Consider the following 19,952-nt stretch of genomic DNA (forward strand, 5'->3'; position numbering starts at 1 on the left):
AGTAGCTGGGACTACAGGTGCCCGCCACCTCGCCCAGCTAGTTTTTTGCATTTTTTAGTAGAGACGGGGTTTCACCGTGTTAGCCAGGATGGTCTTGATCTCCTGACCCCGTGATCCACCCGTCTCGGCCTCCCAAAGTGCTGGGATTACAGGCTTGAGCCACCGCGCCCGGCTAAACCATTTAAATATAACATTTTAATATTTGCTGAAAACGTATCTAATCAATATTACTTCCATCAAGTTCAGTACAAACATGATCCAAGTGGGTTCATTTTAAATTTATTACTATGACAGAATGTGTAATAAATTTAGCTTTATGATACAATGCTTGATGTAAGCAATATATTCAACTAAATTTTTTAAATGTTCATGGATCATAGTAACTAATATAATTCCATATACATTCATTTAGGAAAATGGAAAAAAAAGAAAAAATGCCCAGAAAATGAAATAATTATTTAGTCATACCCTTATCACAAGATATAATGTATATGAATACCGTCCAATTTTATTACTGATAAAAAAAATTATCCCTTTTGTAAATAAAAAAGTCCTAAAAAATGGGTGAGTTCTATGATAAGAAGGATAGAGATTGATGGATATCTCTAGTTCTACATTTCATCTTAGGACCTCCTTTACTAGACTTATTAGATTCCATCAAGGACCTACTTAGGACCTACTTTGCTAGAATTATTAGATTCCATCAAGCTGAAAGATTAATGATTATCAAGCATTTTCTCTGTACTTGAGATAGAGACGGGGTTACTACATCAATTCTTAAATCTGATAGAACAACTAGGGAAAAGTATATGATCAAATCATAAACTTTAAACCTTTTTAAAATGGCATAATACCACAGCTTTGACATCAAACTAAGTTTAAAAACAAAGATATGTATTCAATGTGGAGACTACTTTACATAAATAAAGTCATCCACCACATTCATATATATGCTAGAATCATGCCATGAGCCCCCAAAAGACAAACGTGGATGTAAAACTACCACCTCGCCAGTGAAAGAAAACACGTTGCCCCAAAATCAGTGTAAAACAAACACCTTTACAGGCTTTATCTGTCTTCAGGATACCTACTTGAAGTTTTAAATGAAGCTCTTGAACTCCAGAGGAAAAGGGAATAGGAATGTATATGATTACCATAAAAAATGATGTTATAGAAACACAAAACCTTCACTACAAAAATGCAGAAGAGAGAGATCACAAATATGATTTAACCTGAGTTGTTCTAAAAAAAAAAAAAAGGTAATATATTAAGAAATGCCAGGAAGTCTAACAGCATGCAGCATTTTCTTGTTTTTTTTTTTTTTAATTATACTTTAAGTTCTAGGGTACATGTGCACAATGTGCAGATTTGTTACATATGTGTACATGTGCCATGTTGGTGTGCTGCACCCATTAACTCATCATTTACATTAGGTATATCTCCTAATGCTATCCCTCCCCTCTCCCCACTCCCCACAATAGGACCCATTGTGTGATGTTCCCCTTCCTGTGTCCAAGTGATCTTATTGTTCAATTCCCACCTATGAGTGAGAACATGCTGTATTTGGTTTTCTGTTCTTGCAATAGTTCGCTGAGAATGATGGTTTCCAGCTGCATCCATGTCCTTACAAAGGACATGAACTCATCCTTTTTTATGGCTGCATAGTATTCCATGGTGTATATGCAGCATACAGCATTTTCAGTGACATCTAGGTTTGACAATTTCTCCTAAGTGTTAAACATAAGAAAAAGAGCTACATACTACAGAAAAAATGATGGTAAAACTCCAGTTACTGAAGTAGGAGTCAGAGATAACTGTGACTTTTCAAAATTCTTTAGCTTTTTTGGTTGTACTTTCTTTGTCTGGTGACTGAAGTATTGGTTAAATTTACCTCTTTGGAAACAATGAAGTTCTGTTATTATGTGACTCTCTGTTATATTTTATCTCATGAAGTAAAAACCATTGCATGAGTGCCTCACACATGTAATCCCAGCACTTTGGGAGGCTGAGGTGGGAGGATCGCTTGAGGCCAGGAGTTCAAGGCTAGCCTGAGCAACATGGTGAGACTCTGTCTTCACATTTTTTTTCAATTAGCAAAGTGTGGTAACAAACACCTATAGTCCTAGCTACTTGGGAGGCTGAGGCAGGAGAATTGCTTGAGCCCAGGACCTCGAGACTGCTGTGAGTTATGACTGCACCACTGCACTTCAGCCTGGGTGACAGAGCAAAATCCTTTCACAAAAACAAAACAAAACAAAAATCCCTTATGTGAAAAATAAATATTGTGTTAGAAGCATCATTCATTTACTAAGGGTTATGAGTATGATAATCATCATGAACGTTCCACCAGCAGTACTGTTGTGAGTCACCCTCCAGGATGATAAATGTTAGAATATCGAAACACAATATCCTGGGCTGTATGTTTCATTGCTTAGTTATTCGTTCTCCGGGAAAGTAGTCCTCAAGTTACCTCTTCTTGCCTTTTCAGTATCAGCTTCATTCCACTTCAACACCTGTTTTTAAAACATTATTTATTATTTCCTTTGGTTCAGATTCCTTGATCTCCGGCTTTAGGTCTTAATGAAGTTTGAAATGCTTTTGAGATTAATATTACTTTTTCCTGTTACCAAATGTAAAATTCTTATGCAGGTTCTTGCACTAAGGAGAAATGTAGGATTAAGGGTACTACAAATTTGTATTTTAAAAATGAATGATTAAATGAATAGTCAATGAGATCTGAAATTAAAACCTCGGAAAACAAGGCATAACACAAGCAGAGACATTTTCAGCTTATCCAGAGAAAAAGCATTTATCTGTTGGCTTCTGTCACTTGCCCATTGCACAGCCAAAATTATTCATCACAGTTTACTTGACATTTCTGAGGAACTAGGGCAATCCACCAGGATTGAATGTTATTAAAAGAAAAACAAATTACCCTATTCAAAGGGCTATTTTAGCTCATCAAAAGCATACACTACCATGTTTTATTATACCTTTTCCTCAAATAAAAAGCAAGTTTGGATTGAGAAGAGAATTGACAAACTACCTCTCTAAAGGATCCCTGGAAATTTACCTTATAGAGTTCCTACATGTAGGTGTAGATGAGATTTTGTGATTCAAACTCCAGGTTCTGATTTAATCAATTTCTTTTTCTTAAGTTTAAACTATGCTATTTATAAATACATTTAAATTTCCATTTCTAGAATCCATTGATTAATAGTCATCTGGGTTATAATTTAGCTAGCCACATCAAAGTATCTTTGCCCATTAATATATTGTTGTCTATAGGCTGTAGCAGGAATTTATTGGTCACAGGAAAATCCTTTTGACCACCTCCATGTGGACTGAGGTAAAGGTACACACCTTGGCAGGCCTCTCAACCACAGCATATACTGCCATAGATAATACAGTTCACTCAATGTACTTGTTAAGGAATATGATCCAAAATTATTGCTATTCAATAATCCTATCAAAAGTTGGTGCAAAAGTAAACTTATTTATGAAGGATTACGTGAGAAATACACAAGCCATCTATTTCTCTGGACTTGTTTAAGTCCATTTTCACATTGCTATAAAGAATTACCTGAGACTGGGTAATTTATAAAGAGAAGAGGATTAATTGGCTCACGATTCTACAGGCTACACAGGCTTCTGCCTCTGGGGGGCCTCAGGAAACTTACAATCATAGTGGAATGTGAAGGGGAAGGAAGCACTTCTTATGTGGCTGGAGCAGGAGGAAGAAGATTGAAAGGGAAGGTGCCACACACTTTTAAACAACCAGTTCTCATGAGAACTCTGTCACAAGGCAGCACTAGAGGGACGGTGCTAAACCATTAGAAACCACTCCCGTAATGGAATTACCTCCCACCAGGCCCCACCTCCAACACTAGGGATTATGATTCAACATAAGATATGGGTGGGGATACAGATCCAAACCATTATCAGGATCAGAGAGCACAAAGTCAAATGACTTCAGGGGTCAGATGCACAAATCAATGAACAAAGTGGTCTGGTATAATTAATGAGGGGTGGAGGGATGAGCAGTATGGTTAACTGATGATGAGCTTTCCATGCTTAGAAGCATATTCTTTTTCTTTTTTCAGATATTGTGCAGCCCAAACAAACTTATTCTCATACATAAATTTGGCTTGCAGACTGCCTCTCTTTACTCTCTGCATCTAGAGAATTGATTATCTGTCTTAGGTTAAGTGCTTCAAAGCACCACCTGGACTCTACTTTTTTGTACCTCCTTACAATTCATATTGCTGAATTTGGACCTGACACTATTGTTTTAGAAAATTTTTGGCTGAAAATCAGGGGAAATTTCTTATGCTTTGTCATACCCTAATTAATTGACAGCTTCTTTCTATAAGCAGTGAGTTTTTCTCTTTAACAAAGCTGCCTTTATGTGCTATTCAAGATATCACAGTGATCAAATCATAATCCACATGTTCCTTAATTCTGTACTTATGAGGATTCTTGTTTCAGAAGGACAAATAGAAATCGCCCCTACCTGAGTTTCTCTGGAGTTAGCATAATGCTCTGTGCCACCAAGGCTACTTTCCCCTCTAGGCATGTGGTAGGATTACATCTCCTAGTGCTCTTGTGATCAGGGTTGACTGTGAGTACTTCTGGCTAATGAACTTTGAGCAGAAGCAACCTGTTCCACTACCAGTCTGGAACATTTGTGACCAAATGTGAGAACCACCAGCGACTTGGTTTTCCTCCACTGCTGTGTTACAAGTGAGGATAGCAATGACAACACCACTCCAGGGTCAGCATTCAACTCAAAGTAGACATGGAATATGAGAGCCAAATAAACCTCTGTTTCTTCAAGCCAGAGAAATTTTGTGGTTATTTGACAATTGCTTTGTGTCCTAGCTTGAATCCTCCCTATGCCAAACTCCTCATGTCACTGGAGGGGTAGATACAGAGAAATCTCATGGTTAGGCAAGCTCCCTGAACATGACTGCTTCTCAGGGCCAAAAAAAAAAAAGTGACTTGATTCCCTGTTTAATAACCAAGATGACTGACAGCAATAAAATCCAATTTTTATAGATATAGATATAGATATAGATATATAGATATATCTATATATTTCTTACTTGAGATGCAAGAGGCAGGCTTTCTCTATTTCTAATGAAAATTTTACAAGAAAGAAAAACTGCATAATTTCTTGTGAAAAAATATAAGAAATCTACAGAACATATGGTGCTTATATTACTTTCCCTAAATTATAAAACTTTTTTTAGAATGAAAAAGGCTAGGCCTTGCAATAACCTAGCTTGGTTACTCAGTTGATCATTTATCAAGCTGATCTCTTCCTGGATTGCTACATGGCAAGTAGACAATAGTCTCCTGGCTCCTGGCTCATAAACAACTTTAGTATATTTAATACTGCTGGGGGACACACATGGTATTTCAAAGGATAAAACACTTCTCTTATCTTAATAGTTTTGCTTCACCTGAGCAACTAGGTTGTTTTCATCTACTAAATATAATGACCATTTCTTTTTATAAATCGTCTACTAGGAAGTTGACTGTCAGATTTTAGGATCAAAGCTAGCAAATATGGAGGATCTTACAGTATGTATTTTGTGCACCGACATTACTCTTAAATATCAGATGAAATTTAAAAAGCCTGGAATTTTAAGATACAGAGAGGAATTCCAATTTACAGTGTTTACAGTTGTTGATTTGCAGTGGTGTCTTAAACAGAAGCAGCCTAATAACTATGTGATATAGAATAGTAGTTAAGTTCGTGGGCTCCAGAACCGTGTGAGTTACATTCAAATCCTAGTTTTGCTACTTGGTAGCCATGTGGCCTTAAGCAAGTAATTTCACTACAGCTGTTTCCTCATCTTTAAAATAGGGATGATTGCCTCTATTGTTGTGAGGTTTCAGTGTTACTGTATGGACACTACTGTATTAAGAACATCTCCTGGCATATTAGTTAATATATTTATGTTTCTAATAATAAATGGCCAGTGATTACAAGTCAATACACAGGAGTCAACCTAACTGAGAGACTTTACCATAAATAACCCTGTGCTGCATCCTAGAGATACAAAAATGAGTAAGGTCTGGCCTTTGTCTTAGCTCATGGAATGTAATAGCCTAAAAGCAGAAGATACATAAGTGGATAATGTCAGCACACTGAGACAAAATCAGCGATACAATGGAGTTATTTGGTATTTGCTATCAATACATATTTTGTTAACATATTAGTATAGACATCTCATCTTCAAATCTTCATGGACATACTAATTTTTGCATCCTTCTAACCAAAGTTTTTGGAAAATGGAAAGCATTTAAAAATTGCAGGATAGTGTAATTAACTGATGGGGGGGGCATTCAAGTGGTGCTAGCCACAGACATCTTACAGGACCTACCACAAAAATAAATATAATTACAGTTGTAATGAGTGACCTATGAAAAAAGTAGAAGTGGGATGCCGAGAAGCATTATTGTGGCCTGGGCATTTGAGGATAGTTTCCCTGAGGAAGTAGCTTGCAAGCTGAGACATGCAGAATGAACATCCATTACCCAAAGAAGGAGGGTTCCAAGTCAAAAGCAATAGCAAAAAACTAAAAAACAAATAAAAGTAAATACAAAACAGCTGAGGCAGAGTGGAGTTTGTCAATTGCTTTCAGGCTTTCAAAAACTAAAAGAAGGGAAATGTAGCTACTACATAATAAGCAAGTAAGAAACTGGCATAAGGTGGTAATTATTCCTTCCACAGTGTGGTCTTCCCTGGCCACTGCCATCTAACATAGCCCCCTTCTCCCAGTCCTTCATATCTTTACCCTCCAACATTTTCTTTACATTTCTCTTAAATTATCTTATATATGTGTTTGCTTTTATTGTATGTTTTTCTAACTTGAGTATAAGCTCCATTAATAATAGAGCTTGTCTGTCTTTCTCATCTCTATACCTATAACACCTAACAACAGAACTTGGGTTCATCATTGGCATTCAGTAAATGTTGAATAAAAAACAAAAATGAAAGCTAGGCTTTATGTGAAGGGTTAATATGAATTATTATGAAAGGCTAATTATGAAGGGCTTTATACCCTACAAAACAGATTTTGAACATTAAATTAACAGACAGCAAATGAAGAATTGTAAGCCTAAAGCAATGCAATCAGATTTGCATATGAAAATCAGCAACTCTTGTGGCAAGGGTAGAGCTGAGGGACTAGGACACGCTGTGGCTTCGATCAGTGTGATGGCAGTATCAGGAAGGACAGAAATTGATAAACTTGAGAAATGGAAAGCAAAGATAATTAACAGGGCTGCATCTTTGAAAAGAGAGAGTGAGAAGTCTCTTAGATTTGGGGGTGAACAACTGCGAGTAGAGTCTCTTAATGAGAAGAGAGGGGAGCTGTGCATATTTGCTGGATTTTGTTTGTTTGTTTGTTTTTTGTTTTTGGTGGGGGAGGGTGTAGTCTGGTAGAGATTCTTAACTCCTTTTTAGTCAAATTAAGTTTGAGGTGTGGGAGACAGTCAGAGTGCCATGAAGGAAGAACCTGGATAAAGGGGGATCTAGTCAGGAAATAGAGGTTTGGGGATCATAAGCACAGAAGAGGAATTGAATCCATAGGGATAGATAAGATGGATTAGTGGGTCATGTCCCAATGAGAATAGAAGAGGACCAAGGCCATCTCCCTAAGAAGCTCAAGAAAAGAAAGATAATCCAGAAAACCGATGGGGTGGAGTAAAGGGAGGGAAACCCAGAGAATGCAGGTCACAGAAGCCATGGAAAGAGCAATCCTTGAAAGGGAAGCATTCTTCTGCAGGATGGGTTGGGAGTGGTTTCCATGACAAAGGTCCCCTGACCAGTGCACCTCATTAGTCGACCTTTAGGTTTTATTTCCATAGACACTTGTATTTGAAGAGTGATACCGAGGAGAGATTCTTCCGGAAAATAGAACTAGGGTTCCAGTGGACAATGGGTCTTTTGGGAAGGTGGTCAAGATTGGAATGATACTGCCTAACAGGGCGGCATGCAGGAGGGGGAGGAAAGAAGGTAATGAATCTGAATCCATGGGGAATGTGCTGTATGTCATGAGTATGCTGTGAATGCTTTGAAGTAAGAACTGCTGTCTTTATTTTAAAGTTACTATCCCCAAAGTTCCAAACTTCCCACGTCCTGTGTTTGCTGTCCTTGGCGGGGAAGCTGGAATGGAGGAGGAGAAACAGACTTGAAATTGGTGAAGGGGGTCGAAGAGATGATGAGGAAAGTAGGCCTTTAGGCTCAATGCTTATAAGCTGTTCACAATTAGCAGAGCCCTGGCAGGCACAAATGACGTTTCGATGTATTTGTTGTCACTGAAAACGCTCATTGAATTAATTTGGAAATTATATTTCTGAGGTAATTTCTGTGGTTCATGTCATTATGGATTCAGAACGCTCAAAAATGCACACATACTTTATGAGTCATATTTGTTCAGGAATAATGTAGCTTGAGACAGCATCTTTGAAAGCCATATTACTTGTTCCAGGACTGTATATATTTGGAAGCAGCCAGAAATTTCTGGCCAAATTACAGAATTTATGAAATTTACATCTATACTTGCAAACAGATGGGCATTTGACACAGCACTGGAATAAAGTGAGATGCACTGCTCTTTGCCCAGTGGAGATGGTGCTGACCAGTAGAAGTCACACTTAAGTGCAGGAGGAGATGCAGAGTGCTTCCTTGTTGAAATGCTTCGTTTGTAAGTTGACACTCTTCCGAGTGTCAAGAAATGAACTCTTTCAAAAAGAAAATCAACCCAATTGGAGGTATTAAGAAAGTGTTGCTCCAGAAAGTGAATTTCCATATGTCATCTATGATTCAGTTTCTGCCCCCACGCCTGTGTTTTACCATTTAATGCCTTCATTTATCTGTCCATTGACTCAGCAAATATGTACACGTGACACACGCTGATGTGATGGTGACCAAAACAGAGATGTCATCTGCCCTCAAAGAGTTCACAGTACAAACAGGAAAAAAAAAAAAAAAAGAAAAACAAGGAATCACAATTCCAGTGCAATGTGTTAGGGTAACACAGCAAGTCAGCACAGGTACCATGGGATTCTGAACTAGATTTGGGCAAAGTCTAGCCTGAGACCTGAAGAACCTGCTGGGAAAGATGGGAAAGAGCTTTTTTTCTTACTTTATTTATCGTTCCTGCCACTCTAACTTTCCCCCAAATGTTGAGCCACTTATCGTTTAAAACTACTATCTAAATCTGTCCAAAATTCCCACGGCCTAACGTTTCATAAAAATAGCTACACTAAATATTGAAGATGAAAGAGGAAAGAATACGGAAGATATAAACAGCACAAAGACATGCTAGCCCTCAAAATCTCAAAATGTAGGGTGTTGATTCTTAAGATAATTATACACTGGGTCCAAAGAAGTAGGGCAAATTAGCTTGAACCCAGCCTGGCATTCTGTTCTCCCAGATCCACATCTTCTTAGAAGTAAGGATATTTGTTTTCATAGCAAGGAAACAGACTTGTAGCTAACTGTCCATTTCCAATGAAAGGTGGAAAAACATCTTACCTTTTATAAACAAAAGTATCTCTCATTTTTATTTCCAATACTTGGCAAATGACAGCATTTTACGCATCTAATTGGCCATATAAAGTATGAAATAAAATGAATTATCTCATGCTCACTCCACAAAAGGTATGTTTTTGCTGACACTGCTTGCAAGATACGCTTCCTTAATTTCCTTAGAGTAGAAAATTTCCTTACAGTAGCATCAAAATAATGATGTTAATGTATTACATCACTTGGAAGAAAATAGTTATCCATAAGTTTATACACATATACATAAACAAATGAATAAACAGATAAATGTAGAAGACAGTGATTTTTCTTACAGTAGAATGCTAATTGAGTTCCTTAATTGAGTAATTTCCTAATACTCAAGCAAATTTTCAACCTTGAGCAATGGACATATACAAAGATACGAGGTCAGCTACAACCTGAAATCACTGCCAAATTAAACTGAGAGAAGTATGAAAGCAGTTGCTTAAAGGTTACCGAATTACTTTTTCTAAGGGACTTAGGCCTGTATAAGTCTATTTCTAAAAAATACGGACCTAGCTTTTCTTTCTACTCTTCTCTTCCTGTCTCTTCCCTTTGTGTTCATTTTCAAAAGTTGTCTCTTTGTTGCGCTTTTTCTTATCCTTCTCTTCCCTTCTCTACCTTTGAGGTGACAAGACACAGTGAGACTGTAAGGCCATACCTGAGCAAGTGTCAGAATCAACGATGGTAGCTGGGGCTGGTGGAGCCAGGATCAAGGATGCTATCAGATTACGAGAACCTATGGAGCATGATAAATAGATAGTTAGGATCAAGGCCAGTGGGGCCATTGCGGGATGTGACCAGGGGCAAGGAGCCAAATGGGGCAAATGGTGGTCAAATAGAAGCCTCCAGCCATAATCCCCCCTACAGGAATGCCAAATGGAACAACTATCTGCACACAAAAAGTACCTTCATAAGAACCAAAAATCAACTGAATGATCACAGTATCTGGTTTTACCATTATATTAAGGTGCTGAGGCTGAAAAGATGGTTGGCAGAATTGAGATGTTAGTCACATACATGGTGAATGATCAAATACATGTTGAGGATAATGGGAGTCAAGTTTCCCACTTTTAGAGAAAAATTTTGCATATATAGAAAGGGTATAGGCTACAGGGAATGCTGTGGTGTTGAGTTAGATTTAGAGATACTAATGGAAGCTCGTGTTTGATGGATAGATGGATAGAGAGATAGAGAGAGAAAGATGATAAAGAAATGTATACAGTTGCTACATTTTGTGTGTGTGTGTGTGTGTGTGTGTGCACGCGCGCGCGCGAATATATGTGTATGTGTGAGACTGATAGCTCTGTCCACTGTGAGGGCCTAGAAACGATACTCCTAAGGGAGATGTGAGTACACCCAGTGCCCAGATCTTGGTTTCTAAAAGCCACTCTTCACTACAGAAGAGTTCCTTAGAGAAAGGGCTGACTCAAAGACCAGAATAGGAAAAGTACAAGATGCATCTGGAGTGTCTTGTGCCAGAAAGTGAGGAAATGCTCAAATAATGAGGGAGACTTGTCAAAATGATATATGTGCTAACATCTAGGGGCTCCTAATGGCCCAATCTGGGATAATGTGAGAATCAAAATAAATAATGATGTTAATGTATTACATCACTTGGAAGAAAATAGTTATCCATAAGTTTATACACATATAAATAAAGGAATAAACAGATAAATGTAGAGACAGGGATTTTTCTCACAGTTGAATGTGAATTGATAAATGTAGATGAATAAGGAAATTAGAAAATCACCACTGAGTAACCATCATTGTAATAATTGCTTCAGCCAAAAATCATCAACATATGCTAAATCTAGTGTGTGAAGATTTAAAGAGTAATAGAATACTTATATAATTTCAAAATATTCCATGCATGGGAAGATTCGCAATTTTGCAATAGAGCAACATGGCACACATTACCTTCATCAATTGATCAGCATTGTGTACCTCCTGATATGATGCACTGTGGAGAACAGGGAATCACTCGTTAGGAATCCCTACTAAAAATCCATCATCTGAATGTAAATGAGGAAACATCAGGCAAACTTTAGAAAATAACTGGCCTGTACTCATCAAAAGTAACAATGCCACAAAAAAAGCAAGGAGAGACAGATAATGTCCCACACTGAAAACTAAAGAGATATGACAACAAAATGCAGCACGTGATCCTGGATTAAATCCTGTGCTTGAAAAAAAATAACAAAAAAGTTTGTTTTTTAAATAAAAAAGGGTATTCTTGAGACAATTGGTGAAATGGGAGGGATTTAAGGATTAGGTGGTAGGATTTTATCAATGTTATAAATGTTAAATTTCTGATTTTGTTGAGTGTATGGTGTTATGTCTACAAATTACACTCAAATAGTTTGAAGGAATATATACGTGTATATATATACACACACACACAAAATAATATATATACATACACACACAACAATAAATGTAAAGTGGAGAAGTAAATGTAGTAACAACTGAAGAAGCTGATAGTGCTTTTTACTATTCTTTTTTTTTTTTTTTTTTTTTTGAGACAGAATTCTACTCTTTCGCTCCAGCTGGAGTGAAGTGGCGTGATCTTGGCTCACTGCAACCTCTGCCCTCTGAGTTCAAGTGATTCTCCTGCCTCAGCCTCCCAAGTAGCTGGGATTATAGGCGCCCGCCACTACACCCAGCCAATTTTTGTATTTTTAAAACAGATGGGGTTTCACAATGTTGGCTAGGCTGGTCTCAAACTCTTGACCTCAGGTGATCCACCCGCCTTGGCCTCCCAAAGTGCTAGGATTACAGGTGTGAGCCATCGCACCTGGCCTCTTATAACTTGTCTTTATAAAAGTTAAAAATATTTCAAAATATGTAACAAATAACCATATATTATTTATAAATGCAATGAAAGAAAAATATCTTAACAGAATTAATAAATACAGTTTTAAACTTTTTAAAAATATTGATGAAAATGTGGAACTAAAAAGCCAACAGCATTATCTATATTTCAACGTTCACACTTTTTAAGCACTGTACTGTTCTGAAGGTAAAGTTATATTTCATCTTACTTTTCCTTTCATGGTGTTTGGGCTATTGCCTAAATTTGAAAAAAAAAAACAACAGAATACTCATAACTAATACATAAAATTTACAAAAAAGGCTATCTGAAAACTTCAAGAAAAAATTGTCATTTTCTTTATTTTTCAATACTTCTATATGAATGACATAATTCAGAATCAGAAAAACTCAGTTTTGTTCTCAAAGGAAGTAACAATCTAAGTGAATTTGCTTGCTCTCTCTTTCTCTCTCGGCTAGGTTTCATATGTCAAAGCTATTGATATTTGGATGGCAGTATGCCTCCTTTTTGTGTTTTCAGCACTTCTGGAGTATGCAGCTGTAAATTTTGTATCAAGACAACACAAAGAACTTCTGAGATTTCGACGAAAGAGAAAGAATAAGGTAAGTGATGAAATGTTTTGGGTTTGGCAGCATCCAGTTTTCACTGGAAAGTGAATTTGTTGTATTTAATAGAGATGAAAAGAGAGGCAATTGGGACTGGGGATGAAATAATATAATATTCCTTTCATTTTTTTTCCAATCCAAACTAAAAATGTCAAAAATAACTTCAGGGAGAAAATGATGACACTTAGCTCTACTTTAAACAGCATATCTGGTGACATGAGACCTACATCAGCTTCTTTTTAATGTGCTTCCTGGAACGACCCTTTTTTATTTTAATTAATGAATTATATCATTTCTTACTTTCAATGTTAGAGCATTTCTAATGGTTTCACTTGACGTAAGTCATCAAATGTAATTATTAAAGTTCTTTTGTCAGAGCTAATTCATTTCATTATTTTCATCAAATATTACTTATTTACTAATACCATGATGATAAATACATGAAAAACTCTGTGGTCTCTTTTTAATGCATATTTTCATGAACTAAAGACATTTCTTTTGAAACCCTGTGGGAAACACAAGAAAGTCCTGTTGTTTCCTGGCTACTATCTGATAAATGATGAAACCAGGAAGAAACTTAGAACATCATGAAGAGACCATAGCCAGTTTCAGAAGTAAACGCCTAATTGGATTTGGATGTCCTAAATGAAGTTTTTCCTCTATGCAGAACTGTAATGGCATCTCCCTTGACATGCACGTGGTTTTGACCAATCCGCTTTCCTTTTCTGTAAGAGAGATCCTCTATCAACAGCAGATCTATGCATTTACTTCTAATGTGAATGTGCCAACAGACATTTTAAAAGTAAATGGTCTCTTAAAGCAATGGACAGTAATATCAAAGTTTTGTGTAATTGTGGCAAGGATCCAATATCCTGGCATATTTAAGTCAAAACATAAACCTTAATGATAATAGTATAGTTCACATAGTGTGCATTTTTAAGTATGTAAAGATTTAACTTTTTAAGGATTCTTTATGGTTTATAAATTATACTGCAATTTATGTATTTATTACACTTGTTTAAAAAGCTTTGACGTCTCAGTGTTTGAGTCTACTTAGTATTAGACATATTCTAAAGCAGTAACTTACTTATCATTTCTAATTGACCCTCCAAAAAGCATCACTGCTCCAATAAACACACAATTCACAGCAGCATGGAAAGAACATCAGCATTCAGCATCAGAGATTCAGTAATACATGAACAAAAAACAGTGCTAAGACTTGTGTTTAATCAAATTTTTATGAAAACAGAAGCATATCTTTTGTACACTGAAACATACTGTAATGGGGAGATTAACTTTATCTTCTTCCCTCACCTCACCCTGGTCTACTGGTCTGTTATATTTTCTCATTTCTGCTCATTCTGCCTTTATCTCTTTTTCTTCCTCTTCTCTCTCCCTCTCCACATCCTACTTTCTCATGTTTTCTTTCATAATAACTGGCACCGGTTGAACAACAATGACAGTACAAATGCTGTATCACGGGGATGAGGCTCTGGTCTTTCTTTGGTATTAGTGACTGATAAAGACCACTTTCCCTTTTAGTATCATTAATTAGAAGTAAAGCAATATGCATGTTCCCTATCATTATGATTTGCTTTTTGTCATTTTGATTTTCCATTTCCTTACCTTTTTCCTTCTCCTTATACAATTTAGAATGTATCAAGCAGGTCCTGTAAATTCTGGAAAAGAGAAGTTTTATGCATCCGGTGTCCAAATGGGTAAAGTGTGAAAGCTCAGACATATCCTACATCCACCACACATTCAATAATCACAATATCCAGTAGACAAAGTATTAGATGACAAGTTTGTATGCTCAATTCTGGATCCTTCTTTTAAAAAAATTATTTTTACCAAAGTGCCTCTTTACTCAGTTTTACCACATGTAAAAGTGAAATAAAAATATTTGATGTTCCTTCCTCTTTAGCTCATAGAAAGAGGGAAGCATTCATTTTCTCCAGTGACTGGTACTCTGGGAAAATGCAGAAATGCAAAAACAGTCATATCTTATTTTTTTCTGATAACTACTTGATATATTCAGGGAGCAAATGTAATTAAATGTAATTTTGATTTAATGAAAAAAAGAGTTTTTTAAAATTCAGTTTATATGTTGGGATAGATACTTTGCATATGTGAAAATCTATTAATTGCTACCTAGGTCTGTTCAAATGGTATATGCAATTACAACCAATTGTGTAATTATATTTAATCATATATGAATTGATTCTCTGGTTTCTCAATTCCTCTTGGTCCACTTTACCTTCCCACAGACAGAAGCTTTTGCATTGGAGAAGTTTTACCGTTTCTCAGATATGGTAAATTGACTTTCTTAACTCTAAATAGAGGAATGTGGTCATCAGTAAAAAGCAGACAGCATATTCTGCACTACCAAGGCAGTGTTTGGTGGGGAAACGTAGCCCCTTTTGTATTGAAAGCGGAGCAAACACCATCCTCCTTCAGCTAAGAAGGTTATTTTCTTTTTCTAAAAACTTCATTCTTGTCTTCTCTCATCCATAAAAGGTTATTTAAATATTACCCTACATTTTTTTAACAGAGCTATTTGATTGGTCAAAATGATTTAAAAATATATGTTAAAGAGAAATGTCACATATATCTTGTAATAATCATCATAGAAGAAACACTCAGATACTTGTACAAAATTAGTTGAAAATAAATGGAAAATTTATTTATACAAACAAATTCTAAAAGCAGCTGCACAAGAGACCTCAAAATAAGGCAACAAAATGCTTTGTGCCTTCTGTGTATCTTTAGAATCCATTCTAAATGTTAAAATATGCTGAGGTTACTTATAGCAAGTGAACAATTTAGTTTTGATAGCAGCATCCTTTGAAATTGTCAAATAAAAAGAGTTCACAGAGGCACATGTCCAAGTATAATGACTAAATATTAGGAAAGCAATATAAAATAGATAGTTTTGGTCCATACGTGGTTTGACTTGGGGGTTCATAATATAGTATACAGTAATTACATAGAAATCTATTGAAGCCAAGAATTTAGCCTGGGAAATCACACACAAATAGTTCTGTCTACTAAACTTAATTTCTGGGGTAAATTATATCTAAAAGTAGCTACCAGATGATTCTACTGTACATTGCAAGTAAGCATCCCTGCAAGAGACATAATGTTAAATAATTCTTGCAGTAATCTCAACCTCATAACAGATTGTCTAGATCTGGTATTATTTTAAAGTACTTGCTAAGTTCTCTTATAATATGTAATCACTTAGCAATTGTCCTTTTGCTACTAAAATTTACATCTTATTTCCCAGCATCCCACTTCTCCCTTTGTTTTTCATCCCTGAAAGAAAATTTCACATGATCCACTTGCTTTTACTTGATTATCTTAACTGTAAATTTTTCATGGCATGGAATTTACATAATTAGATATAGTGTTTGCAATATATATTTATAGAAACAAGTGGGTATTAGACTATATAGCAGACTCTCTAATCTTTCTTTGGAAGACCAACATAATTATATCTCTAGTAGCTAAACAGTTAATGTTTATAGAAACTATAGAATGAAAGGTATCTATTTAATTAAATATTACTTTATGAAAACTCTAATGAAAAAACAGGCTTATTGTATGGAAAGTCAATACATTTTTATTTTTATAGAAGAAACAATATGATAACACAGATATAGTCATGAGAAAGTATATACATCCCCTTTGTGTTTAAAATATTTCAAGCATTTGGCAAATTTGGGGGTGATTGGTTTCTTTGACTTTTTGAAAACTATTTCCGTAAACTAACAATGCTCTGAGCTGATCAAATTTGTCCTTTAAAACTATGTATTTTGCTTAGAAACAGTATGAGTAATCTAAATTTTGAAATAAACAGAATCAAAATGAGTCTCAATGTTTGTATTATGCCCTTTATTGTCATGAGTACTGGTTTACATGGATTTTCTTCAGTACTCTAATTTGGCAGAACAGGCAAAGTAAATAAAATAGTCTCACTGTAGAAAGTTTGCCACAACAGGGGACCTTACATTAATGCAATTATTGTTCCTAGGAAAGTTTTAACTAGGCTCAGCATTGACCTCAGCATTGTATACAGCTTTTTTAAACTTACTTTTTCCTCTGTGAAGGTACCAGAGAATCCTGCGTCTATTCTGAAAGAACACAAGTTTGCTCTTGTATCCAAATTTCCCCACCCCACACTGTCCCAGCCTGCTGTGTGCTGATTACGCACTGCACCATGTCATGGATGCTATCTCCAGTGCTGTGTGTGTGTGCGTGTGTGTGTCTGTATGCATGATATGGAAGCATTTTGGCTAGAGTTGCTATTCCCATGTATGATATCATTACTTTAGTCCTGGAGGCTTAAAAAGACATGCCAAGGTATTTCCAAACATATTTTTTGTTGAGAGTTATGGATGAAATGGGATTGCTTTAATGCATTTCATGTAGCTTCCTCCACAATGCAATGTAATAGTGCAATGGTTTGCTGCAAGAAAACATATGTACACAGTATTCTAGTGCCTGTTTCCCTACTGATGATTATTTATTAATTATTATTTATATATGCAAATGAAATAGGAATGGACCATTAGTTCTAGATTTAAGAAATCCTGACCAAGTTTATGTTTTGCTAGGCACAGTGGTTATCTTTTGAAAAAATAAAGCTATCATTGACTGCATTTTGACCATCTGTACACAAACTTTATTTTATTTACTTATGTTTTCCTATGCTGTCTAACTTTAAAAATAATTCAAGATAGCTTCTAAGGATAATAAATAATTGATTTTCTGCCTTGTGCATTTGTTAAGTCTATAGTCTAAGGATAAATACAAATGTACATATATACTATTTTGATGAAAGTGAAAAGGATTCATGTTTGAAAGCCATATGGCATCCATATACACTGATTATTCAATAATCTTTCCATTCCAGGTCAGCTTATGCTGTTCTAGAGCTAAGATTTTCTTTAAATAGATTAAGTGTTTCCTACAAATGTCTTCCATGCATACCTGAAGAATAGTTATTTCCCAATAACTTAGATTCAAACAAAATTCTATTTGAATGACTCTAATAACAGGAGTTGAAATTGCATCCTCTCAAATAAGACAAAAATTGTAAGACTTTAGTTATTCCCTGGAAACAAATATTTAAATATTTAGTTTATGCTAAACTCAGCTATTTCTTATAGCTATATATTCTCTGAAAATCTGTTCAGGACAATAATATTTGACAAAATAATATAATCTCTGTTTAAATGTACATGCATTTGGTGACTTCCATCTCAATGTTAATTAAAATAGAAATGCTGCTTTTTAACATATGATGTCTATTGTAATACCCTATGTCACGCCATAATTATGAGTTGGCAGTAAGTGAATCTAACATATTATGCTATAAATAGATATGTAGATTTTTAAATAAATCATTCCATTGATTTCTTATCTGTCCTCTATAATATTTCATCTAAAACATTAATGTTTCTAAATTTACATTTTTAAATTTTTACATCTTTTAAATTTACCATTTATCAATCTTCAAACCATTTCTGAATCTAAGTTTAATATGCCAATATACACTTGGCTAATTAATAGCGAATTCAGTTGTCATCTATAATAAATGCAGGGTTCTCCTGGAGTGAAATTTCAAATAATTTTATATTAACAATTCACTTACAACAACAAAGTGTTTTTTAAACCTCATCTATAATTGCATTATTTTAGACTTTCCATTTATAAATGATATAAAAATGTGTGTAGATATATGAAACTGAATATTTTATTTTAGACTTGTATTTTAGAAAAACAATTTTAATTCACTCACATTTTTCATCTGTTCTTAATATTCTCAAGGGACAATGATGTTTCCCAATAAAATGAGTCATTGCTGTTTATTAGCAATTTAAAATAATCCACACATTTTGAAATAATATAAGTAGAAATTAATAACAATTTAATTTTCCTTCCTTTATTACATTACCATTTGGTAATAACATTACAAAAAAGTATTTAACAAAAAGACATTTGGAATAATCTATTTAATATTTTAATTGTATAAAGATTGCCCCAAAGGCACCTACTAAGGGAGAAACATTAAGATGCAAATAATGTGTTTAATGCTGTTATACCTTACAGCATTTCACATCATCAATACTTCATGCTGTTCTAGATGCTTGATGTTTTGTTCACACTCAGTGGCAATCTTCATGCCTTCATCACTCTCACATCCATGTAAGTTTTCTTTTTTCTGGTCATTTTTGAGGACTAAGAAGAAGATACAAAATTAGTCCTTGCCTCACACATGTGTTAGTACACAGTATCATGTTTGATGACAGAGATGAAGCAATTTCATTCAATGACTGTATGCACCCTTCTATTTTCTGTCTGTCTCTAATATTTCTAGTTATAACTTGCATTTTATATGAATCAGTGTTTGGCATAATTGAAATAAAATGAAAAGAGACATACAAAGTCTCACAGTATGATATAGAAGCATAATGACTGAAATGTTCTTTTTGTCAGTTTTAAATTTACAGAAAAATGATATTCCTGTAAAAAGAATTGTGTGGTAGCTAAATGGTTGTCTCCATTCTTCATTGCCTACCATTCTAACTTGCTTGAAGCATAGTAAGAAGGTTTACTTGTGGGTAAACTAAACTACTTCTTTAACTTTTTAATCAACGATTTTGCCCACTTCCTATATTTTATGTTGTCAAGGCCTTAATTTTATAACCACTAAAGATTGGCTAATACATAATGTCTCTGAGTCAAAAATTCTAGATATATTTTTTATTCCTTGCTTTTATGACATGTAATCCATGAAAATGTAAGCTGAAGCTATTTCCAGAAAATTAAATTATCTCAAAAAAATATTTGAGTGCTAATTACAATAAGGAATATCACTGCACATGTAAGCATACATAAACACAGGATAATTTATGACTGGGTAATG

The 19,952-nt window shown here is 35.1% G+C and overlaps 1 protein-coding gene across 2 annotated transcripts in view; it reads left to right on the forward strand.

Annotated features, from left to right (window-relative positions):
- The window catches only part of GLRA3 (glycine receptor, alpha 3), a 206,236-nt gene that overhangs the window by 177,490 nt on the left and 8,794 nt on the right, over nucleotides 1-19,952 (forward strand). Inside the window, exons 8-9 of one of the 2 annotated variants that reach the window (XM_011968674.1) lie at nucleotides 12,875-13,018; nucleotides 15,289-15,333. In XM_011968674.1, coding sequence (XP_011824064.1) covers nucleotides 12,875-13,018; nucleotides 15,289-15,333 — 189 coding nt within the window. The remainder of the gene's footprint in view (nucleotides 1-12,874; nucleotides 13,019-15,288; nucleotides 15,334-19,952) is intronic. The other variant, XM_011968675.1, reaches the window with a different exon arrangement.

Source organism: Mandrillus leucophaeus, unplaced genomic scaffold, assembly GCF_000951045.1.
Source record: "Mandrillus leucophaeus isolate KB7577 unplaced genomic scaffold, Mleu.le_1.0 Scaffold856, whole genome shotgun sequence".
Lineage (NCBI taxonomy): Eukaryota > Metazoa > Chordata > Mammalia > Primates > Cercopithecidae > Mandrillus > Mandrillus leucophaeus.